Source organism: Nothoprocta perdicaria, unplaced genomic scaffold (assembly GCF_003342845.1).
Source record: "Nothoprocta perdicaria isolate Ctin4 unplaced genomic scaffold, notPer1 scaffold_104, whole genome shotgun sequence".
In the NCBI taxonomy this organism is placed as follows: domain Eukaryota; kingdom Metazoa; phylum Chordata; class Aves; order Tinamiformes; family Tinamidae; genus Nothoprocta; species Nothoprocta perdicaria.
This window is the reverse complement of record NW_020454139.1, coordinates 1829784-1856785: the sequence shown is the minus strand read 5'-3', so window position 1 is coordinate 1856785 and position 27002 is coordinate 1829784. Positions and strand designations below refer to the sequence as shown.

The following is a 27002-nucleotide window of genomic DNA, read 5'->3' as shown; positions in this document are numbered from 1 at the left end:
CTGACAGAATCCTTTCAAACACTGCCAACAAAAAACAAGCAGTGCACAGGAAAAGTAAACAGCTTTCTACACAAGGACCTCCCAAACTACTGCTAAAAAAAAAAAATGAAATTGTTGTAATTTTTGTGTGGTTAAACCATATGATAGTGATAAAAAAAAAAGGTCTTTTATTATTTCTAAGTTAAACATCCATTGATTTTGCGAGAGGTTTTACTGGAAACATCTTTCTTAATATCTGACACCTGCCTACATAGAGACATTTCACAAGGGGCAAGGACTTGCGTGGCAGCTGGGTAGATGCACATGCCACAGACTGCAAAAGTCACACACATCAGCGTTGCCCTTTCTCTTGTTCTCTTCCAGTCTGCACATCCCATAGCGGTCTGGAACCTGACAAGTCTAATGCAAGTGTAGACATTCAGTCTCCTCCTTTTGTGCTAGAGGACTGGAACTCTGCTTGTGGAAAATCCTCCTACTTCATAGGTGGGAAGACCTTTAGAAAATCTGTACTGGGTTGATTCAGTAACCTCAGTCTCRGGTTTTAAATACCACCTGGAAGGTGATCTTTAGCTATCTTAAATTTTGGACAGCAGAGGGATTTAGTGTTCATCTTTTACAGGAAGTGATGTTTCCTGTTGTGAGGTTACAGGATTGAGATGGACATTCCTAGGTCCATTCCTGGCCCTATAATTAAACACCTTTCAAAGAAAGAGACCTCAAAGGTGAGAAAGAACTTAACTATAACTAACCTTTTTCTTTTCCCTTCTTTTTTTTCCCAGCTGTTCAGTTACTCCCCTGTAAGATCAGACTCATTTGAAAATGAAGTGTGAGAGCAAAGACCTCCATCTAGGCTCGAATGTGGATATGAGTCTCTACAAAACCATCTTATTAATACTGTGACTACAGAAAATATTACAAATTTATATGTAATATACACACAACTCAGAAAAAAAATCTTTAATTAATCTTTGAAAACAAAGCTGGTATTGATTAAGAAATAAAATAGAAAGGTTAAGGTACTATTAAATTAGCAGCTCCAGCAAAAACAACAACTCTAGTCAGATTTTCAGTATTACTTATCTGACAAGGGAGCAGAACTGGTAAGTGCAACAGGCAGAGAAAATTTCAGAYATCTTTGTGCAAAAGGGAGAAGGATGTACTTTTCTTCAAAAAAGATTTTCTTTGCAATTGAGAACAATCTGTGAAAAGATATGCCAGGTCTGCCAATACATGCAGGCAGATCAAAGGTTTAATACAGGAGCTTTGGGAGTTGATAAAAGCAGCCTGGACTGACTCTGTATGCTTATCAGTATCAATGAACATTGCAGCCCATTATAGCTAACCATGGCAGGGAGCCAATATTTATATACCAAAACCATCTAGAGAAAGATATAGGAGGAACTCAGAAGTTGAAAAAGAACAGAGATTAAATAGAAGAAGTATGCAAAAGCTCTACAAATGACAATTTTCGTTGCTGATATATGGGGTCACCTTTTGAAATGCTTCCAGCAGTAAGTATGGCTCCTTACAGAAAACAAATCCTATTGCATGCTGACTTGAAGGCAAGAAGAGCACCTATTACAGCAGGTCAGAAAAGAAACTTTGTGTTTTTCTGCCACTGCTTTGAGTGGGAGGTTGTCCAGTGGGTCTTTTGCAGGACTTTTGCAGGCACTGAATTCATGAACAGTAGAGGAATGTGCAAGGGCAACATGAGCTAAATGAACTATTTTGGCAGAAAATTGCTTTGTGGGATTAACAAACTGGCTATGAAAAAGTACCTTACAAGGGACTTCTGCATGTTTGATAATAGAGGCAGTGACACAAATGACAGTGATGGTTGTCTTTGATACRGATCAAATTAGTGGTGACAGGCAGATGAGCAACAGCTTGTGGCTCAAGTTTAGATGTCATCATGCACGAACTTTATATGTTCTATGTTTTCTATGAAATACAATAAAGTAGGTCCTTGATTTCCCCTTTGAAAAGACCAATGTGAAGATAGGAAACAKCTGTAGAGCAGAAGTTAATTAGTGTAAAGGCGGAAAGATGGTTAAGTAGTTTTGTAAGGCTAGAGGAATAGAACAGAAATGTCACACATAATGCTTGAAGCAGCTTTGTTGCAATGGTAATTGGCTGAACTAAATGAGGGTTATAGGAAGGAATACAAATTGGGGCAGTTGCAGCATCAAAAGCACCAGAGGCACCAATGTATCAAGTAAATGGCTCTCATTGATTAATGAGGCACTTTGATGTGTTTCTTCTGGACAGAAACAGAGGGAGATGTTAAGACCCCACTGCCCATGCCAGAGTGGCTTTGTGCTCCAACACCTCTGGCACTTTTCACATCCATACAGTCCATGCTGGGTTCTGTCTTGCGAGCCAACACCTTTTCCTATGCCTATGTTATATGCAAAATGGATAATGCAACAATAACAACAATAGACAAAAAGTTTACCAAATGAAAGAATGAAAAAGCTCTATGGGTGAGAAAGTAGTGCAATAAACTATTATTTGTTCTTTTTAATACAGTCTAAAATGATTCATTTTTAATACAAGATTGTTTGAAATATATGCAAGTGACTTGAAAAAGAAATACACAAGGTTTCTGATGTCCTAGACTGTAGGAACAATATTCATGTGATTTTGTTCATTTCAGCAAGGCTCTCCTCAAGTTGAAGGCTGTCTTTACTGAAGTGATTAGTGGGGGAAATAAAGAAAGGAGATATCACTGGCTTGACTAACAGGTTCATCAATGAAATAATATTCAGATAACAGTAAGTGGTCTTAAGTAATTCTCTAGCAAGTCCAAGTTTTGCAACCAGTGCTGCTACAGAAACACAAGATAACACAAGCTTCTTGTTGACCTGCCTGGCAGAATTACAGGGATAATATTTTCACAAGGATGAACTGTTCCTGAACTATTTCCCCAAAGCAGGAGGTACAAACAGACCGTCTCTCAAAATCAGGCATATAAGGTTTTCCTCYACATTTTTTTCTTTGTGGAGGGAGAAGGCAGAACACATAAGAATAACTACGTATTTATGATACTCTGGCTGAGCTCAGAAAACTCCCAGCCCTATGTATGCCCAATCCCTCTTCAATGCCTGCAACATACTGACAGTAACGCAGTGCAAAATTTGTTTCAGAGACACATTCAGACCCAGCATTTTGTCTCCAATTCCCCCTTTAAGAAACTAAAACCATAACTGGCAATCTATTTTGCAACTGATTCACTGTTCTGGAATAAAAGTTGTTTTTCCTCCTAATGACATGCAGTGATCCCACCATGTGCAGTAGCTCCTCACACGGGGATATTTAAAACTTGTGGTACAACAATATAAATTAAAAACACCCATGGTAAAGTCCTCAGGTTCATGGGAGTGTTTACCAAGATCTGATGCTGACTTAAAAGGTATAAAAGCAAAAATTTACAATTATGTATGATGGCATCAAAAAAGCTGCAATGTATAAAAGCAGACTTGTAGCAAAGCACTTCATATCTGCACCCAAATAGCTGTAGCAAGGCAGATTCATGTCCAGAATCTAGACAGTTGAGCAGATTTCTCCTCTATAATGAAAAACTGGCTTCTTGGACTTTGGAGAAAATAATGACTTTATACAGTACAGCTTGCTTCCTTACAAGAAGAGAATAAATTTGTCTGACATGCTGGAAAAATCTTTTTCACATCAAAAGCTGTAACAGTTTAACTGTTACAATTAAAAAATAAAAACAAAAGCTCCATCCAATATGGTTATAACAATATAAATCTGTGTAATGGTCAGGCAGCAATTACAAATGTTTCTGCTGTGTACTGCTATGGTAGTAGTTCAAATGCTCCTCATGGCTGCTAATGACAAAAGCCGTTTAGCAGCTGGCGACTGCCTAAAGTGAGCCAGCTTTGTCACATTCCTAATGGGAACTGTGCACACTGCAAAGTCTGCTTTGTGGATGAGASTGTTTATGTTCAGCAGTGTTTGCAGGGAGGCCAGGAAATTAATAGGAAGAGAGATCACGTTACTGAAGGCAGAAATTATCATGGACACAAACGGGAGAGTTTGCTTTGCTGTTGCAGATGTGGCAGCCCTTCTTTGTAGACCCCTTGATTAATCAAGCTGGCCCCTTCTATGCAGACTTAATTCCCTCCAAAATGAATGAAGATGCTTCATGCATTTATCTGATGTGTGATCATGATGTATATGAATAGCACAGAATTGTACAGTTTATTTACTGTGGTCAAATCACTCTTTTTTCTTTTGCCTGATCATTCTTTCTACTGCCTCTGTCTTCTTATCAGTAGAGAYTTATTGGTTTTAAAGTATTGGACATTACTCAAACTATACTACAATAAGATAGCAGGACTATAATTGGAATGGTGCTCTTCATTCTCACTCTTTCTAAAAGAAATGTTGATGAACAGCAAGACACAAGACCCTGTAAATTATTGCATAGGAAAAGCTAACTAAAGAAATTAATGTTGGCTGCCATGCTACAAAACTTAACTTTGACTTGATTTCATACTTGCTCAAGAGCAAAATCATAGTCATTATCATCATCATTGTTAGGAAATCTTTCTGTTTGGACTGAAATCCTCCTACTGAAACAGTAACTTAATACTAAAAGAACTGAGAGAGAAAACCAACAGTAAGATGTAAATGCAAGGAATGTGGAAATAAGAGAAAGTTTTCTCCAAATGATAAAAATATTATGGAGTAGTGAATATTAAGAATTTATTATTGCAGTTATTAGAAAAGACAAGGGTAAGGAGAAGTGGGCTGCAGTAAGGTGACTGCAACCAGAATGATAATACTACTAGGAAAAAAAAAAATGAGAGAAGTTGTCTTCTCTAGAGCTAAGATACTACCATGGCTATAAGTACATATTCATCACAAACCAGGCTATAAAAACCTGTGGTGGGCTTTGGTTAAATTAGGCTACAAATCAAGGGTATACTGCTTTGGCAAGATTTGTGACCCTAAGATTTGTGTAACAAAAAATTATCTATCTCAGTATATAGTACTTGGAATATGAAGTGTGGCTGCCATCCTTTGAAGTAGGAGGGAAATATGGCATTTCCGGAGGTCATTAAATTTAAAGATTGTTTACAGGCATGYTCTAATATTTTATGAATATAGTGGTATATGAATTGAAAATGAGCAGAAATGGAACATCTACAGATGAATGCTATCATCTAATGAAGGAACTATCATATTATTAAAAATACCAAAACAGAAGAGAAGAAGTTCAAAAATTTTACACTAGATGAGCTAGTTTAGGAAACAAGTTGGGATATCAGGAAAGACAAGGAGGGAGACTCCAGAGCTGCTTCATTGACCCTGGCAACTTGTAAGCTGCATTATTGTTCACATTTAAATGTGACATACAAGGCTGCAAATGAACAGTGTATATGGGCACTCATCACTACTTTATGTGACTGCTCCCAAGGAAGATGTGCCAAGAAACAAGCAGTTACTGTTCYATCACAGCTAATGCATCCATTGAGAAAAAGTTTTTTTTTTAAATATAATGCAGAATATGTCTGCACAACATAATAGGGTCAGCAGCTAAATTAGATATCTTTGGCATAGAGCTGTCTTTAAAAAAAAGTGTGTGGGGAGATATTCTGCTAAAGTTTGTGGTTGTTACACTGAGTCAACAATTCCCATTTAAACTGCTTGTTGACCTAAAGTCTTCAAATAAGGGTGAAACTACCCTGCTGGTCATTATTTTTTTTTCTGACATGTAATACTCCAACCTACTTTGCAAATGGTTGTGGTCTTCTGATAGTACGAAGCTTACTTGGATCGCTAGTGCTTCTTAGATTTGTCAATGCAGTTTGGTTTACAATGCACTTAAATGTATCCCATAGAAAAAATATTAGATGCAGAGATGCATCTAATAAAAATATTAGTTGCAGAGGAAAGGTTGCAAATCTTTCAGTGGAACAAAGAGGAAGATCATTATTACCTCATTAATGCAAACTCTAACTTTCATTTCCTTTGGGGGAAAAATAACCTGCAACAAAACAAGAACTGATATCTCCTGCCAATGAAGCTATACAGCAGTATCTGTTAACACAATGATGCATAAATCTTTTTCATGAACTAGCCAGAGGTGCTGTAATATTTCACTTGGGTAACACAAAACACATATGCATTCGACACCTGCCCACACACAGAGGTCACCTTTAATGGATCAGAGAAAGCTCCAACTCTTCAACACATATTGAATTCATTTCAGATTCTGGTTTGGGAGCACAGCTTCCACCAAGTTTGACCTGCCATCAACCTAATGCCTTCCATCTCCAAATACATAAAGAAACATGTTGATTCCTTTTTCTCCTTTATAGTTTGACTACATGAAACAGGATGAAACAGATGGGCAGTATGACACCCAACAAAGAAATATTAAATGATTAACAGGTAATATATTACATAAAAACAGAAGAAGCAGATGGAGAAAAAAAAAAGACACTGGGCAATGATCTAGGGTCGAGGTTAACTTTATCTTCACTTAGATAGCAGAATCATACAGACGGTTTAGAATCTGCTCTAGGTAACAACAAAAAGCTTGATGAAGAAGAGGGAGAGTGTTGAGGTGGTATCTTGTGCTATTTCTGGAACAGTGTGACTTTTCTTTACTGTTTATCAGTTCTGTACAGTCAGCTGTTCCTTGCTGCACAGGAATAAAAATTCAGTTTTGAAAATAAGCAGGAATCAAGCTGTAGAAATCGCCCGAAATTTCCTCCATTCTTAGTCATGTGGCTTTCATTGCATTGCGTCTCYCCCTGCTCCTCCATATATGTTTACCAAATCTTTTCAACACACATTGACCAAGCTATTGAGCAGCTATGATGACTAACATAGTATGCCAATCTTTTTCTCTCTTTTGCTAGAGTATGTTGGCTTACCATGAACTGCTCATGATGCTGCTGCTTTTATGAAAAAAGGGCAATTACATGTCATTACAACTTCCTCTGTATTTTGGGTTGCAGAGGCTAAGAAAGACACTTTGAATGTGAGTGATTTTGTTGTCAAAAACAGTAAGTCAATACAGAAATAAGTTTTTTTCTGATGAATATTTTTAGAGCAATTTAGAACACAAACAGGAATTGGCAAAACGGAGCGATCTGCCCTCACATTTCAGAGATCAAAGAAGAAACTTCTCAATGCTGAGCAACTATTCTTTGTTTGCTTCTGGGAAGATTGATGCTGTGCTCAAGTACTGCTATGTAATATAGGAAGTGCTGTATCTCTGTTGATATAAATTTAATGGCTGAATTACAATGGTCATAATCTTTATTCGTTTCTCTCTGGGGAAAGGGTATACTGTCTCACAACATATCAAAGCAAAAGATATAGTTTACAGAAGTAACAGAATGGTATACCATCTTTATGACAYGAAATTTTACTCTATACCTACTAATTACTAACTACAAACTCAGCAACCAGCTCCATGGTGTTTAACTATTTCCACCTTCAGTGTGCACTGAGAAATTTTGTTTTACTGCATTCCAAAAGAAAAGGGACTGAGCTCTTTTTCTGCCATTGTTCTTGTAACAGCAAGCAAAAAAAAAAATCTCGCAAAGTCTAAAACCACAGGAAAGTCAGCAGCTTCAGGGATTGAATATGGATAAAATCAGCCAATTTTTTTGTGCAACTTTTCTTTGTTCCAAAAATCTTTTGTAAGAATTCATGGCATTAGATTTTGCTGACTCCATATAGCCACGACTCTTTGAAGACAGACTTCTTTCATTTTGTTTTGTCTCTCTCTTACATGGACTCAGAATAGCAATGTACTAACACATTAGGCCAGAATTTCAACATAAATTACAAAATTATTTCAGGTACTATAGAAGCACTGTCATCTTTCAGGTTTATAGCCTGAAGTGTTGCCAGTATATTCTAGATTTCAGCATATGCAGGAGAGACAAGAGAAATCTTGGAATTAAAAAAAAAAAATCTTTAAAATTAGGACAGTGAAACCATAAATTTCAAAATGAAATGTTAATTGAGTATTGAAATCTTTTAGTCTTTCTACTTTCATTCTTAGCAAGGAACATCTGCAACACACAGAGGACAGCAACACTGGAGAGCCATTATCAAAATTTATCTTCCCTGTTCAATATGAAAAATAAAGCAAAACCAAAAGAAAAAAATAAAAACAATAACCTATGTGATCTGCCTTCAGTTGTCCTGAGATTCTTGACAAAATCTAATTAGATTCTCTTGTTCAATAGAGCTTTTATTTAAGTGTAGGTAATTAAATTATGCTCCCTTTGAGATGCTAAGGGAAATGACACATACAACCAAGAGTACCGCAGCACAAACTTCTTTATGATTAGAAGTTCTAATTCTTAAAATACTTTCACTCTTAAACTAAACAATATCTTAAAGTGTATTAAATTCTAGACAAAGCCATGCTCTGCTGTTTTGATATCAGAAGTTTTATTGGAATTATTTCTCTAAGTATATCAGGAGAGAATTTTCATTTTCTTAGGTGAGATTTCTTCATGGAGTAGACGACGCCCACATGTTTTCCAAGGCATTCATCAGTCTCTTGGTTGCCCTCTCCAGTAGATTTCCTCACCTGCCCTCCAGAACTGTGTACTCCAAGTCACTTACATCTTACAGACATTTCAGGAAAGTGCTTTTTATATTTTAGTTGCTGTTAATGCAATTTAACAGCTGGAAAACAGAGCAAAGAGCCAACAGAACCAGCCAGTTTYTCTAGGCCATTAGTAAAAAATTTGGGAACTTCAAGTGGTTCACAGACTTCATTTTGGTAACCTTTGTCATAGATAAGTTAAAACTACATGTCAGGTTTTGGACTTGTGACTATGTAACAGTGATACTTTCATCAATGTCATCTTAAGTTAGAATCCTGGATCATCATCTTCTGATTAAGAAGAAACCCTCAAACCTTTTTAATTTTCCTCATTTGTTCTCTTCGCAAGTCTTAAGATTGTTGTAAATAATAACTGTAAAATAATAATATTTAAATATTAAATAATATGAGCTTAATGATTATGAGTAAGCATATTTAATAGGATACCACTTGGCATTCAGGGTGCTTCAAAAGTATATAGGAAATAAGTAACTTGACTTGTTACAGCTGGCTTGCAGCTAAATGGAAGATGCATCAATTTTCCTTCTTGCCTCCTTCTCCATCAGTAATGCTCCCTGCAGTGCGAGTTTTAGGCCTCCTTGCTCTTACCAGGGGAGCCATTTTGCAGTACATTTACTGTTCTTCATCCTGTGCCACTTAAATCTCTGCAGACAGGCAATTTCCTCCAGACTGTGGGGGCTGGGGGTGGAAGAGATGTATGTCCAGGGAATGAAATTATTTCCCCATTTTCTCAAACGCATCCCTGGAGGTGGACAAAAGCTCCTTGGCCTCTTCCTGCCTGACTTGCACCTACAGTATGATTATCTTATTGTGGATGAGCTGAAGCACAGTGTAGTCAGGCCCAAGGCAGCTGTAAACCAGCTCTGTACTGATAGCCAAGTAGCTGCAGCAGGATGGATCACACAGGTAGTTCAAAAAGTACATAGAGAAATTCTCAGGCAACTTTTATAACAGAACTCACATGAATAGTGGCTTGCTCGAGCCTGCCTTAGCTTCTGTTTTGGTTTTTAACAGTGAATATTTATTTTCCCTGTCAGAACTGAGGGGTGGTCAATTTCCCACCACACACTCTTGGCTCCTGTAATACTGATACCTATCAGTTACATAGCAGTTTTCACCTACMAGGTTCTTTTCAAGCATTAGTTAAAATATTAGTGTTCTATCATGAGTAATAYAGAAGATTTAATGAAATCATACAGAGTGGCAATATTCTCCTTAGTAAATCTTCTTTTGGTGAAAAGCATCAGTCTTTCTTGTCATAGAACTCAAAATCTTTCAATCAAGCTATTATTTCCATCTTCATCATTCTTATCATTCATATATAGTTTTTAATGACTTTTTTCTCTGTGTATATCAAACTGATAAATAAAGGTGTCCATTTAACTCTAAATAGCCTGTTGTCATCTAAACATATATACACACATTATCAATATATTGCTTAAAGAATATCTACCATTTTGGCAACGTTGAGTCTTCTAAAAAGTCCAAAGTTATAAATAAATCTATTTCAAGTCTGCCACGTTACCGTAAGACAGTAAATGAACTTGTGTACAGCTGCAAAAAAATATAATAYGTATATTGTGCAAACATCTGAAGACTTGAGAGGTCTAGTTCTAAGTAAACAAAGGAAACTTACAACAGAATATAGCTGTTATCTGTTATGAAGAGACATAAATGTGAATCTATGCAGAAAAACAATTCTGCAGTTCTTATGGTCGGGATTCTACAAACTTTCTTCTTTCTGTGAAGGGGGAAGCTGCATAATTCTCCTTAAACTTTCAGTAATTCTGGGTAAAGTGGAGTTGATGCATAAAATATTTGACTGCAGGGCCTGAATAGCTAAGCAGCCTCAAGTTTGCCTTTTGATGCTKTTACCATGGTTGGTACTACTCAGTTAACAAGACTGCAGCATGAAGAGGCTGTAAACCCTCGCAACCTGAGACTACCTGACAGGCTGGGTTCTGAGGAGCCCTGCAGCTCCTGTTGGGAATCAGTGACGGGCAGCGGACATGGCAGCAGCCTCAGTGTGTAACTGCACTCTGACCCAGCTGCCAGTAGGGCCAGTTGGAGTCCTTGAGTCTGTCCATAACATCTGGCAGCTTCTTGGGAAGAATGTCCCAAGGAGGGCACAGCTGAGATATGGAAACAGCTCTAGCAGGTTTGAGAGGCCCTCAGGATACAAGYTCAGTTTCTCCTGGGTGTCCAGCCCATGTAATGGACCCAGATCTCCAGCAGCTGTCYGTCTGTGACCACTCCATGTGGTTCCTGGGGCTCCCTGTACAGCGTGGAGCATAAGTTCCTTATTAAATCTATTCTGCTCAAGTCCTCATAAATCTTGAGTATCTTTCTCCTGCCTTGTGGTCACAGCCTGCAAGGACATTTAGTTTTTATTTAAAGGTCTTTTTTTTCATACTGCTAGTGTTGTTTAAAAGCCTCTGGACAACACAGTAAACTAAAGTCATTCCACACTTTTTTAAAGGTTTTTCTTTGTTCACAGAAGCTTCAAAATCCACTAAAATACTTTAATCCACTAAAGGATTATTCTAAGCAAGAACTGATATTATCATTTACATTAACAAAGTTGCCCTAGCTGCACTGTACAGATGGCAAGACTACCACAGATTATCTCCTCCAAATACTGCAAGCAGAATTTCATTGACATATCTGTGCCCAGTTCACCTAAATTAAAACGAATCCCAAGCAGGTGTCAACAGAGGCTCTGTTGAGACCAGACCTCCGAGTCTGTAGTGCTACAATCTGCCCTGAGATTTACCTATGAGCTGTCGAAGAAATTTCAGTAATGCCCAGACCTAAGCATCCTATCCAACCAGCCCAAACATCCGAGCCTCACACAGAGATTGCAGATAACTTTCTAAACTTGACACAATGATTATTCCTATCCAAAAATCAGGGGAAAAAATGTATTCCTGAGATAAGATAAAGAAACCTACCGTGGTGGGCAGGGCTCCAGGTTACAGGCTTTCAGGAGCTGCGGAGGACGGCGACTGGTTATACACAGCATCTCATCCACGATCTCTCTGGTTTGTTTGTTCAGGCAGGTCACCACAGCCTCCTGGATACCTGCACACAGCAACACACCATCAGTAGCCAGCCTGAAACACCCATGCAGGCAGTGAAGGGTAGAAAAGGCACCATCAGGGATCCAGACAGGCTGCTGCACATCGGAAGACTGAAGGTTGCCAGTTCATACACTGCAGCCAAGGCAAGGCTGCTTCCCAAAAGGTAATGAGGTGCTTGACACTAGGTCTCCGCGGATTACCTTGCATATCTTTTCTGACTGATCAGGGAAAATTCTTATAGCTCCTTCCTTTTCCTCCATTTGTAAAAAACAAACAAACAAAAAAAACAAACAGCAACAACAAAAATATACTCACACAAACTCTCCTCCAAAATACAATCTAACTGCAGTTCCTGTAGTTTCCCATCTATGGTCATACATTGTTCATTGTTCATGTGTTCAAGGCTAAGAGCCAGGTGGAAGTTCAACCTCCATTATACTAATATAATTGATTATCCCAGATGGTTGGGAAGGAGGATAGAAAATATGCAATTATATTAGTATAATGGAGGTTGAACTTCCACCTGGCTCTTAGCCTTATAACCCAACTCAGATATGGTGGCAAGTGTCTAGGTTCATTTACCTTGTGTCTTTTACTGTTATAAAAGTACATTTTAAAATACTAATGTTCTCTAGTCACTGATCTTTTTGCTAGGAATACAACTAAGTGGGTGGACTGGGTTGTGAAGATGGCCTAAAACTGCACGTTATATTTTAAGCAATTTTAAGGTATGATTGCTCTAAATGCAAAAGTAAAGTAAAACAAACAATTCGCTTATCACTCAAATGATGTCCTACATCCACAGACCAGCACCTCCGCTGGATGTGCAAAACYATAGGGTATATCTGAATGCTTAAGTAGAAACATGGGTACCTTCTGGGATTAAACGGGAAGTTGGAAGACTTGGTCATTATGCTAAATTTAGGAAATACTCGATACCAAATTTTTCCTGTGCTCTTAGGCATGACGGTTACTTATAGCACACGTCCTMTATGTAAAATAGGGCTATTACAATCTTTCGGATCAAAAGGTTAGAAAGCCAGAAGACCAGACTTTGCAACACTGCACACCCTATGTGTATAGAGGTCCATGGATACTAATTTGCCTCAATTAACTAAAAATCTACAGTGTTTTAGCAAAGTGTGCTCTTTACACTCCTTTTGTGACCTTCAGAGGTCAGCAAAGATGAGCTGAACTAGCAATTGCACCATCTAGTTAAAAGCAAGAATTAGTTTTCCAAAATATCTCAGAATGTTTTGAGAACACTATTATTTATATATGTTTCTGTGTTTATGTATGTATACACACATACACACACAAACACACCCATAAAATGTTGGATAACCTTGAACAACTACAAGAGCAATGTAATCAGTACAAGAAGACTGTCAATATCTTTTGCTGTATCTTAAGCCAGAGTGCATGCCATCAGGCAAACAATGATATTATATTATTTTACAGGATTGAAGGATTTGTATTCCCCAAATCATTCATGGACTCATTCCCTCGTTCTCCTGGAGGCTGAGAAGAGCCTTAGAGCAAAATGGCATGCTGAGCAATTTATTGGCTCCTTTGAAGTTGTACAAGTTTGTGCAGGCCTGCATAGAAACTCTCCAATATAGGGAAATATATCTCCAATATACCTCCTATCTGCAGGTGCTGAAGAGAGGGACCAAAAAAAAAAAAAAAAAAAAAAAAAAAAAAAAAAAGAGGAAGAAATTTATGGGACGTGGACATTAATGTGGAAATTATTTGAAGTCCTTGAAGTCAGCCAATACAGCTGTGTCTTTCCATACTTCTCAGCCATTTTGATACTCAAAAAACCTCCCAAGATACTTTTTGAAAATTTTAAGGATAGGCCACTGAAAGAAAAAAAAAAATCAGTAACTCTTCTCTTGAAGTGGAAACTACACAAATATTTTCACATAAATATATTCTCTGTCCTTTCATACTCAGGATTTTCCAACTCAGTCATTTTTCTGTTTGATATGTTGATTTGTTATTTTGTGGCAGAGGCATATGAATTCCTCTAACAAAGACTAGTCCTGGTTGCTGAAAAGAGATGGATCTCTAACCGATGGGATATGTCACCATGCTGAAGATACTTGTCTGTTACTTGGCAGCGATCACCAGTACAGACCTAACCCCAAGATCAAAGTGATGATTCAGAGGTATGGAAAAATTGTAAAGTTATTCCRTCAAACTGTGAAATGAACATGAATCCTACTGCATGCTGGTGACATTGCTCTGTTTGCTAGAGATAAGGCTAATTCACCAGCTTGGTAGCGTTATTTTTGTTTTCAGCTCCCATTTTTTTAAGTTAAGTGTACTTCCACAGCTTTAATTCCTCCTCTCCTCAGTGTGTCACAAATGATCTGCTGACTAGTGATTAACAATTATCCCTCCACTTCCTAAAGCTTTYACACCGCATGCTTCAGAGTAACCAGAAGTTACTGGTTACTGGTTCGAAGAAGACTTTGTAATCTAGAATCTTCTCCACTTCTCACAGACATGGTTTTCTTTAGCTCACACAACCAAACTCTTATACTACTACTCTTGACCTTTAAGTATTCGACCACCCCCAATCTTCCCAGTGTGTTAATTCCCTATGCTTACTCCCTATGACACCTAAAGCATCTCAAATGAGATGACTGAGTTCTCAAATGAGTTCACAATTTTAATCTATTCTATTAAAGTACTTCTCYGCTCGTTACAATTCCCTTTAAGTGATTCTTACAGTTTCTCTGTCTATTGAAGAGCACAGTGCAGCCCGTAATCTTGCCTGACAATATAGGTATTCTAATAGAAGGTATCAGGAGGCATTTAACCAGTTGCTCAGCTGTCTACTGAGAGAGATTAACTCTCCAATAACTTGTGTTAGGGACTAAAACAACTGGCATGCTCCAGCATGCAAACAAGGGAGCTCAAAATCACTTTCCTCAGATTCTCCTTGACCTTAGCAATTTTGCATTGAGTGCCTCAACAATCGATAACATCTTTCCTTTTGTTTGGTCAATACAGCAATCTTTATATCAATGAATGGGGCACTGAATATTTACAGCATCTAAAGACTTCCTATCAGCTGTCAGAAACTTCACAGTACAGACATGACTAAAAAGGGGACACATTTCTCCAGCAGCTGATTTCTAAGCTTTAGTTGCTGCACAATATTAGCAGAACAGAAAGTTTTAGAATTGCTTTCCCTAAAAAAAGAAATCAATTCTCACTGGGAAATTACAATATAAAAGAGTTCAAGGGTGGGACAGGAATCTGTGCAGTTTAAGTTCACTTTCAAAATACCATCAAATGAGATTTTCTATGTTTATATCTACCAGAATAGAATAATTGTTACATGATATTTGATGACAGCTCTGGGAAATAGAGCCACTAACAGCAGACTAAATGACTAACTAATTCCTTCTGGTTGCTACTTCTAGGAGGTGAAAGGTTACTTCTGCATCTATCCAATTTCTTCTCTCGAGACTACAAAAACAATAAAATTAGTTTGACCTGTCTTACACCTATGGTTACAAAAATATCTGACTTAGCATCTACTAATCTGAAAGATTTGGATTTGATGTCAGGCACAGAGAAATCTTGGCTAACTTTTTTTGCTGACAATTGAAATAAAAGGTTAAATTTATAAAGCAAAATTTGTCTATCCTATCAGAAAGTCTATGTCAGTTATATTTGAAGAATATACAGTCATTCTAGTCACAGCAGTGACTTCATTTCAATAGGCTTTTTAAAGAAGCTATTCGAGCCTCAGTGTTTACTGTGCAAACATGGCAAGTCATCACTGCTAACATTCAGATTCAATATATGACAGATACATAAGCTCAGTGTATGTCATCACTTAACATATGTTAGTACTGTATATTCTTACATAGAAAATTAAACAACTTTGATAACAGTCTGATTCTGAGAACAGTATGTGAACTGCTCAAAATACAGACTACCATCCAGCAAGGCAGAGGTATGCTATGAAACATTTTGCATCATTTTCTATTAATTGCATTTAAGTTTGTCACTGATTACTGGCAAATCTTTACTCAGGAAACTACTAAACATTCCTAAATCACAGTAACTACTCTGCATTAATATATGTAATAACCCTTATTTTCAAGAACCTGAAACCTTTCCTGTAAAAAGACAGAAACTGCAAAAGTCTAAAGTTTAAAAATACTTGAGGAGTCACATTTTCTAGAATGAGATAGACAAAATGATGGGGAAAAATGGGTTTCAGATTGATATCTGGAGACTGATGCATTAATATTCCATTATGCTGAACCTAAAACCTTGAATAACTTGGAGAAACTTCAAGCACCAACCCTGCTAATTTCAGGCAACAATATGATTAGGTACTTTTTATTTATTTATTTATTTATTTTTATTTTTATTTTTTTAAGAGATACACTTTCCCTTGCTTTAGCATCCAGGCTAAATATCACATTAGCTATGGAGCAAGTGAGCTCTTACAATTTCAATATGCAAATACAGCAGCAATGGCAAGACCATTTGCTTTCCACATATTTATGCTTTCTGAATGTACATCAAGAGATAAAAATGAGAAGTGACACCTCATTCTAGATGGTATCACAAGATCACTTAAAGATTCACTTTTGAGTGCATATATGACCGATCAGCTGATACACGGAAATCAGTAATCTGAGTTTCATCAATCCTTTATATCTAACAGTCAGAGCAAGGAGACTGAAAGCCCTAGGCCAAATGCACACACAGTGTTTTTAGAGTTTGTATTAATGCCTTTTCAAATGCCAGTAGCAAAGCAGCATTTGTAAGAGCACTCACTGCAAAACACACAGACGGGGAGAGTAAACACAGCACCAAAACATTTTGCACTTACCTCCCGCGCATGACTCCGAGCACTGCGTAAAACCCTCATATTCCCAGTCATAAAGCTCATCAAATTCCTGCAAGCTGCCATACACCAGGTCCGTTTCCTCTGGGTTGTACTCGGTCGCCTCCCCACTGCARGGGCCACTGTAGCAGGCTCGCTGAGACACAGGTTTGGGACCTTCACACTCATCAATCGGCAGGTCAGCCACAGACTGGGAGAAAGACAGGAGCACCTGGCACTTCACCAGCCGCACCTGGCTGCCCACTCCGCAGGTGACACTACAGGCGGACCAAGCCTCAGGAATAAAGCTGTGTCAGGAGGAATGACAGCAAGGTGAGTTACATCCATAAACAAAGGAGCAAATGARAGCAGTAACTCTGCCCAAGTGTTAAAAGCCCACATGCCATTTAATGAGGAGCAAACGCTTCACCTCAATGCACTGCTAGTGCAAAAGGCTCATGAAAGCCTGGCATCTTGCTGTCAAACCAATGGTAACCATGGAGGGCCTCTCAAGTTCCCATGTATATATATATAKAGACTTACATAAATGAAAGATTACGCATATTTAAAATGCTTAACTGGATAGCAAAAGCTGTCAATGCAAAGCATCCTGCAAATTCTCAATAAGCATCATGATTCTATTGGTTACTTTTTTCTAGGATCTAATCTAAATCATCTTAGCCTAACAGGTAGATTAAGTTTGCTATTACTAAGTATTGAGGAAATTGTTGTTATAAACTAGTTGCAATATGCTAGGACAAATAATTTCGGCCATTTTTCCTATATTGCAGTAGCTACCTTTAAGTCTTCATTTGAAGCCATAAAAAGATAAGGAACACACATTTCCTTCAACTCTTTGTTCTAAAACATTTCATTTTCCTTCCAACTAAACACATGGTGTTCCATTTTTATTGTTTTTTTTTCTTTCTAAATTGTGGTTGTTGCTTTTGTCTCTCAGATTAGGAGATCTTGTATACCCATTTTTCCCCTGTTAAAGTCCTTACATTATTTACTCAGATCACCTTGCAACCCTCCTTATGATAAGCAAAACAGACTGAATTCTGAGTCTCTTGCGTCTGGTATTTCCCTTAACAGTATAATAATATCTGCATTTTTTATGCCTTGTTACTACTTTCCAACATCTTAAAAATACAGTCCTGGAAATTGGCCTAGAATTTTACTAAAAGTAATATCGAACAGACATGTCCATATCTCTTTACTACCMACTTTTGTAAAACTTACTGCACCTCATATTGAGGAGCTTCTGTTCATGGAAAGCTCATATTGATGTATGGTGTTTCCTACATCTTTTGTGGCATAGTGCTCCCAGGTGCTGTATGACCTGCGTTATTGGTACCTAGATGCCTGATGGTGGTGGCACTAAAACACTGCAGTAATTAATATGTGTTACAGACTGGTGCAGATCAGGCCGCCTTGCTTTCTTCATTATTCTGCCAAACTTTCTAGCATGGGAAAATTCCAAAAGTAGTGACTGTATATGTACTTCAAAACCATAAAATTGAATAGTTTGGTCTGGTGCAGGTCTTTCAAGAGCCTCACAGGGAACTACCTCTATTAATAAGGTTTTCACATTAATAGTAACTGCTTCGTATTTGTTAGTCACTTGAAAGTGAGCGAGTTCTTTACTGATATTTTGCAGTGCTGATCTGGTGAATAGATTTTTTTTTCCTTTTTTTTTTTTATTGTGACAGAGTCAGCTACCTGAAATATATGTTTCATCTCCAAAGCACTGGCATTAGCTAAGTTTTTTCATGTAAATTAGGATTTACAACATCTATTTTTGATTTAAATATGACTGTTACAATTATCTCCCTCCCTTTGTTTTGCATTCAGATAGCAGAGTTTCACTGCTCTGCTTTGGACTGTGGGTGATACAAACATCTGTCTATTTTAGGGACTATGGTTACTCATAGTTATAGGAAACTGATGCACAGTTTTCACCTTACAAACACCATGCACAGTCTCATAAGAAGAAAAAAAATTTGTTTCGAGGTCAGCATATTCAGAACTGTTTTTAAGTAGAATCATAGAATCATAGAATGCCGAAGGTTGGAAGGGACCTCAGAGGTCATCGAGTCCAACCCCCCTGCTCACGCAGGGTCACCTAGAGCACGTGGCACAGGGCTGCATCCAAGCGGGTTTTAAAGATCTCCAAAGAAGGAGACTCCACAACCTCTCTGGGCAGCCTGTTCCAGTGCTTTGTCACCCTCACAGTGAAGAAATGCTTCCTTAAGTACTTCCTTTTTAATCCACTGCCCTTTTCTAGATAACATAAGGGCTTTCCCACCATTTTGAAAGAAGAAGAAGCTCAAAATCAGACAGGAAAACTTGTTTTACTTCTCCACMCTCTGCCCAAAATGTACATGCCAGGAACCCTGAGTAGAGCAGCAAGGTCTGCTAGAGCATGTACTATGCATTGCGACACCCACAAAAGGTMTGTCATCTTGTTATATATTTGATATCTGCTGCTAGTACTATACTAAGGAAGTAACAGAACGGAAAGAAGTGGATTGTATATTTTACTGGAAAATTCTAAGCTCTTCCTAATGTTGCTACACAAACCACAAGATATCTCTCTGGAGTTAYTGGGAAACTTTGATGATGTAAAGTGATTCCATTTCCCTATTCTGMAATGTTTTTGCTAATTTACTAATGCACATAAATAATCATCTTTCAAATTAGGTATCTTTCATTTTGAAGGGGTTATAGTCTTTAAATGTGTAGCTTAGCCACTCATTTTCTCTAAAACTGTGCTACTGCTGTAATACTGTTTTGATGCAGAAAACTTCAAAGAATCACAGAACCACAGAATGACTGAGGTTGGAAGGGACCTCTAGAGATCATTTAGTCCAACCCSCTGCTCCAGCAGGGACACCCARAGCACGGGGCACAGGGCGGCATCCAGGTGGRTTGGGAAGATCTCCAGAGAAGGAGAGTCCACAGCCTCCCTGGGCAGCCTGTGCCAGGGCTCTGGCACCCTCACAGCAAAGAAGTTCTTCCTGTGAGTTATTGTCACAGACTACAGTGTGGTTAATCTGACTGTCTAATGTGGCTTTGATATTTTGGTGTTTTAAATGGACAGCTTCTTGACCTGAAAAACTAARAAGTTGTAGTAATCAGGTTATAAAAAGAGACTCTGGCTATGTTAATTAGACACTGTATTCCTCCTATTTGTCAACATCATGAATTATTGTGTGATTTAATTTTGTTGAATGACTGCTGTACTCAAGACAAAGACTGTATTTTTTTCAGTGGTTAAATCCTCTCATATAGAAAAAAAAGAGAGACTTCACACATGCACAATATTTACACATTGTGTATGTCACACAAACACAAAGGAATAGAAGAGAGCAGGAGTGAAAAAGAAGCAGAACATCAATAAATCAGACTGGACRCTTTTTGAAATGAGTTGATCTATAAATACCACATATCACTATTATATTATTTCACCCTAGTCAGAAACTCATAATGAAAAYACTGGAGTACCTTCAGAAAATTATATTTTATTCAGTTTTCTAGGCCCAGATTCTACATTTTAAATGATAAATTTGGAAGGGCAATTTAATTTTAATATAACCACTGGTTGTTAAAACACAGGCAACTGGTAGAGTTAATGSWGTTGAGAGACAAAAAAAAAAWAAAGATAATTAGAAAAACAGAACAAAATCTCCATATAGTAGCGCCATTAGAAACTGAGCATTTACATAATGTGAATGTATAATATAAACCCTACTTCTGAATTTTCCATCATCTGAAAAACAGGAAATTACAAAGCTTTCAAATATCTCTGTGTGGTCTTTGATTAATGGTGATTTATTATGATGAATGTTGCCAAATGGCTAACACAAAATCTAAAAAGTGTGGTAATAGTCAATTCCATGGGTTTAAAGTTAGYTATCCCACATATATGATCTGTGCAACATTGTACTCTTCTGTTTGCTAACAACTGAGTCTTCTTTGAAGACAGAAGTGGTGGAGAGAACTAGATACTTTAAAACATAGGAAAAAATGGAGTTAAGATGGCACTGTGCGCACAGTGTTAAATAAAATGCTGTTTCTATAGTAATCCCTGTAACACCCATAATAAATAAGACAGAGGAGTTACTAGTTGTAGTGATGTTGCTGTAGTAACTATGTGTCAGAGCCGTATTGTGCTAGTTATGGGAGGGTTACAGCAGTTCCCTTGACCTCTGGGAACTAATCATTGATGGACAAGCAACCTTTTGCTATTACACCCTTGCAAAATAGTGAATGCAGGGTTTAAGAGAAGTGTGGTATTTTTCAGAAGCACTTTCTGGCTGTTGCTGTTTGACAAAGTACACAAGTACGCACACTTGCCCAGTTCAATTCTGTGAGGACGATCCTCATATTTAGATGCGAGTATCCACATTTGCAAAAGAGAACACCTCTTTATTATTCAAATAACATTCTCTAACATTTTGTAAAATTGCTCTGCTTCTAACAAAGACAATGCAAATAAAAATGCAGCTTCTGCAGTCTAAAATGTGCAGTGCAATAATCATTTGTAAAAGTAACCAAAATGATGTCAAAATGAGCAGTAATGACAATGTCATCACTTATTCTTAAGATTGCAATAATTTGCCCTTGGAACCCTGGACACAGYTGAGGATTGCTGTCTATTCTATTCCATGAAGCAACATAAAGGTGACTGTGAAAGATAAGAAAAGAACAGGAAGATTCAAGACCGTCCCTAATAAGAGACTTCACTGGGTTCAGGACAAGAGGTATACAAAACCCCACTGAGCTTTATCAAGATCTCCAGAATCCTTTACGTACATTTCTGCAAACTTAGTCTAGGATTTAAGTTCCTGCAWAGTTGAGTTCTGATATAAAAACAGTCTATGCAGATAGGTATCATTTAGTTACCAGTCTGTTAGAGAAAAAATAATTTGTTTCTTCCCTACAACTAAATTCTGTGTTGTCTTTTCTCTTTACTGTTCAATGCTACTTTTAAAATCAATTCATGGTTGAGCCAAAGCCCGAGGTGTAAAGAATGACACATWCTGGTAAGATCTGTTGTTCAAAGACACAGACACCCCAATATTAAGGCATCTACAGGTACATACTACCGGGTAAACAATGTGTTAAGTAAGAAGTTGCTTGAAATGGGAACTGAACTCTGATCTCCATCCTCAGCTCTTKTTCCTCTCCAGAAGAGGCCACCATTCTCCTGGAGTAATTATGGAACAAGTATAATACCACAGAAAGCTCACACAGAGCACTGGATGGCTTCTGGTGCCATCATTTGRAGAAGTGAAATAGAGGTCATGATCACTTGTCAATAAAATTTCTAGTCTCCATCTGAATAAGTAATAGCACCAAAGCCAGCTGCATAGGCCCCATTATAATCTGATTACAATCTGTCCCTTTAGAGTTTCCTTTTAATTTTGAGTATGACCTTTTCCTCCATCTCTGCACCAAACCATTCTGTTCTATTGGTTCTCTCCTGTAGTTYTCTGTTGTTTTTTTCCTCAGAGAAAGATAAACTGATTCTGCCCTACAAAGACAGGACATATAAATCTTAAGTAGTGGCAACTCCCTAAAGAGCTTGTCTGAATGAAAAGATAAAAATCATTGCCTAATGTTAGGCTGCCACACTGTGCAGCTGACCACACTGATTTTCTCATTGACTGCAATAAGACCTTGATATAGAAAAGTGAAACATTTTGCAGGCAGTTTTAAAACCGCTTTCTAACATGTGAATTAGATAAATCAACATGGAAACTAGCAAAAAGAAAAGAGAATGAAATACCTTACACATTTTTGGAAACACAAATACACACTGAAAAGTAAGAAACAGATATTGGGTGACTCTGACACACTGGCCTCTCTGTCTCTCTGTCCATATCCAGGCCCCTAAGGGTGTCATTCCCACTGATGCATGTCAGGAATTTCCTTTTGTTTCTTCCTGAACCATCCCCATCACTAAGATGGTGCCATCTGGCATCCAGATATTGTTTGCCTTCTTTTTTTCCCCCTCTTTTTATGGCCAGCATGAAGGTCATTTATGGTAATAATGCTAAAAGCTAGGCACAGCCTTAACGTACAAAAGCATTTTTTGAGAGTTGGAGACAGAAATTTTACTCCCCCACCCCCATAAAAACTATTTTGTTATACATAGAAAGCCCCATGCCTTTCCAATCACGACTGCTGCTTGTTCTGTCTCTTGCCATCATGCTGTGCTGGCGTAATGATCCCTAGAGAGAGTTCAGATAGATGCTGTGGCTGCTCCCTTACCCAACACATTTCTAAGGAGTGGGGAAATGGTCATTTTAGAGATGGATCACAACTGCACARCGCGTGACAGTACAGGGCAACAAGGACTGCTCATCTTGCACTGTTGTCCTGTGAAAGACCACAATATTTTCCTTCCCATCTAGATTATTTCATATCATTTCTGTGAAAAAATAACATTTAATTGGCCGCATTTAGATATGTAGCAAGTCGGACAGCGTACTCCTAACAGCTGCCTCTAGCTTTTAAGTGGCCAAGTCAGTTAGAAGTTAACTCCTTGAGCAGCAGAACTAATGAGAACTGATTTAATATGACTGTGCATTTGTATTTGAAAACTGAGCACCCAGGTGGTTTCCTTAGAGGTGACCCTAAAGGACTGGTCTCACATTTGGCCTTTATTTCAATTGGGAATCATTGGCTGTCCTTTTTAGAATAGAACTAATTACCTAGTTCTATGAAGCATGTGGTAAACTGCCACCACTAAATATCTTGTAAATATTAACCAAATTTGACAGAAGGGTAAAGTTCTCTGTGATACCTTTGTCCTTCTGTTAATTTCAGTTAACAATAATAAAACCAGACATTATTGAGAGAAGAGGAAGGSAAATGACAGTGAGACATACACAGACGAAACGAAACTGTAAGATGTGCCATCTTTGGAAATTCCTAGAGAAGTAAATAATGGAAGGCACTACACACAGATTAGTGAATGATTATAAATTTCAGGTGGATGGACAATGTAACAAATATGTCCAAGTTTATAACTTATGGTTTGTCATTTCACAACAAAAATCTCCATCAATACAGAGTTATAAATTCACATTTTCATAATTCTTATGCAGCTGGCAAAGAAGGATTTTGAAGCTCTAAATGTGGCATCAAAATTGGTTGACTTCATCTTGGTGCATTTTAAAGTTTCTTTTTTTCCCTTCTTTTTAATGTAGTAACAGATTTTTTGTTTGTTTGTTAATTACTAATCTAACTATTTCCATGATGACCTAAAATTAGTGTGTGATTCAAGTTAGACATTAACAGAAAACATTGGTACTGATGCACTGAAATAGATTGTATATGTAAATTCCCTACTCAGTGCTGTTGTGAAAAGACTAGATATGCTTTGGAATGCTATGCATATGGCTGTTACTGCTTAAAGATGGGTATTGCATTGACAGCCTTTCAGCACATTTTTTTTTCTAAGTTTTTATTTTTTTATTTATTGTTTCTGGCTCATACATTATCACTAGAACTGCTTCCAAATCAAAACCGAGACCTGGATTTCTTCAAGCTTTGGAAAAGCTTGAACAAAGACACAGACTTTTTAGTCTTTTGTTTTAGCTATTCATCATCATGCATAAAAATTGATAGCTGAATAAAATTTGACACAGTGTTCATTTTGCATGAAACTTAAATTCAGGCTCCCAGAGTTGGGCTTAGAAAGAAAGGAAAAAAAAAAAAAGAATCAGGAAATCATGACAGAATTAACTTAACCAGGACAGTGCCACAGTTGTATTAGTATTCCACTGTGTGAACATAGTACTTGCCTAAGATGRAGTAAATAGATAAGGTCTATTTTAATATCAAGAACAATATACCAATGGATTTTCCAGAATGCTTTAATAAAATACAATTCATGAGATAAAAAACTTCTTTAGCATTCTCCGCAGCTTCTCTCTGCTTCTTAGGGGACTTTGTCATCCAAAATCTTTCCAGCTAATATTTACAGCCACATACAAACATATGTACATTAGATACTATTTTTCTCAAGCAATATCATCTTTTCTAGCATAATTCATCTTAAATATATTGTCTTTTTACAAAATTGCTCTTTTTCTTTTTTCAGATAAAACATAGGCTGCAATTCTAAATATGATCTTCTTTTAGAGTGATTTCCTCTAATAAACTTCCTGACTGTATAATATTTTCTTTATGCTTCTAAGAGTTAATTATAGTTTGCTAAATACACATTCAGATAACTAGTTTAATATAGAGTGTTAAAAGTCATAACAGAAACTGCACTTAACAAATGAACAACGAATACTTTTGGAATCTGAAGATTTTCTGAACTTCGCCTGCTAGGGACTGAAATTATCAAGTTTGTRGGACTCTGAAGAAAATAATATACTGTGCTCTATGTGCTATTATACTACGTGCTATGGCTGGTACTAATACATATACACATACAAACGTGTGTGTATATTGGCATGTATATTTGCATGTGTATGTATATATGTACTTAGGAATATGTACAAGAAAGGATTTAAAATTATTATTAATTATTATTATTAATAATTATTATCTTGAGAATACATCCAATAAATCTTATATATCTAAAAAATATATCAGTTATATATATCCAACCATAAACTGCTTTAGATAAACCATGCCAAAACTTCATCTCTGTTACATAAAGAATAATATTTTTTTAGTCTAATAAACAGTTGAATTTTCATTGAGATTTGCAAGTTTATGTATTTCAGGTAGCTCTAACATAACTGCTAATGTCTGCTAYCCAAATGGGTCTGCAACAGGATAACGATGAACATTAAATTAAATTAAATGTTTACATGACGAGATCAGTCTTGCAGAGGTGGTTGGGCAAAGACCATTAAGTGGTTAAAAATGCAGGGAGGGGAAAATCTCTGAAACAATGAGGTAAGTGATGATTTGGGAATCTAAACCACAGAGCTAAGTTTTCTAGTTTATTTTCTGCTAAAAGTAATTTGCTTCACTTGCTATTATTAMACTATTCTTTGAGAGAGGCGAGGGTAGAAAATCCTCACTGGCTGCCCTGTATTTTGCCTTTATGACTCAAGGGCACGGTGAGACTAAGTAAAGATGCAAAGGTGCTCATATACAGTGGTAATGTGGATCATATAACTACCTTAGATAGACTCTCACTGTAATATTATTGTAAATGACCTGAAATAAAACATGGATTTATTCATTCAAATCCAATCTGTATCTGCCCTCTTGAACTGTTTCTCTAAACCTGAGCCTGATACAACTTTCACTTAAACAAATCGAATTCCACAGAGCTACATTTGGCCCCTGTATTCAAATGAAAGCCAAATAAAATTTCAAGACAATCTTAGCTCAGCACAAACTCCAGACACCCATGTTGCAAGAACCTGTTTCGAACAAATTTTTAGGACTTACGATGGTTCTTCAGACACCACTGCTCCTTCTTCCAGCTCTTGAGCCTGCTTATACCATGGTAACTTCGCTTCCACGGGAAGTTTCTCTATGGAATGTACAAAAACACATGAAAACAGAAACCATGCAGTAATAAAGTCAGTCTTCTTTCTATCACTGTACAGACTGGTAATGCACATCTGTGTCCACTCATGTAGAGACTGACCACAAAAAGAGAAAGAGGAGCAAATGAAAGACAAGGAAACTCCATTATGGCCTAGATTATACAGATTATGAAGTGATGAGGTTAGACTGTTATAGGTAGAAAGTTCATGGTATTCTAATGCTAGACGGGCATATTAAGGAACTCTGTAGAATATCCAACTGGGCTACAAAAATAGTCATGTTAATAAGTAATTTTCAAAGGGAGACTTGAAAGTATAATGGCCATCCACTGCACATGGCAATGGCAAGTTGCATAAAAATCCTGCTATTATCCTTCTATTTTAGAGCTTCAGAAGATATATTAAATCTGTTTTTGATAGATTGCAAAAATGAAGAAAATCTTGATTTGATGAGTGATACTACAAAAAAAAAAGAGAAAATATAGTAAAATAGCTCAATTATACTTTTCAACTTTAGACATATCAGTTCATCAGGTATGTGGGTTTTAAAAAATGAGATGGATACTTTTTCTGTCATTTCTGATGGAAAACAGRAGAGTTGTTTTTTTTCCCCCTCCAGGATATAGAAAAAGTATAATGAGTTGCTCTTTTTTGGGGGATGTAGAGGCATTCCACTTCATGAGCCAAATCCCACTTTCATGGAGGGGATGGAGTATTGGAGCTGGAGGCAGTGGAGCTGTTTTAGCTCTACAAGAGCATAAAGTAAGAGCAAATTTGGCACTATTATTTGAGAATGAGCTCTGCAATTCAACAGAATATTCTGGGCCAGGATCAGGGAAAAGAAGAGAAGAAAGAAGAGGAGAGGAGAGGAGAGGAGAGGAGAGGAGAGGAGAGGAGAGGAG

At 37.3% G+C, this 27002-nt stretch overlaps 1 protein-coding gene across 1 annotated transcript in view; it reads right to left on the bottom strand.

Annotated features, from left to right (window-relative positions):
• The window catches only part of ADAMTSL1 (ADAMTS like 1), a 388396-nt gene that overhangs the window by 53650 nt on the left and 307744 nt on the right, over positions 1 to 27002 (bottom strand). The window contains exons 14-16 of the mRNA XM_026044037.1: positions 26000 to 26084; positions 16574 to 16875; positions 11578 to 11707 (exon numbers count right to left, since the gene is read on the bottom strand). Coding sequence (XP_025899822.1) covers positions 11578 to 11707; positions 16574 to 16875; positions 26000 to 26084 — 517 coding nt within the window. The remainder of the gene's footprint in view (positions 1 to 11577; positions 11708 to 16573; positions 16876 to 25999; positions 26085 to 27002) is intronic.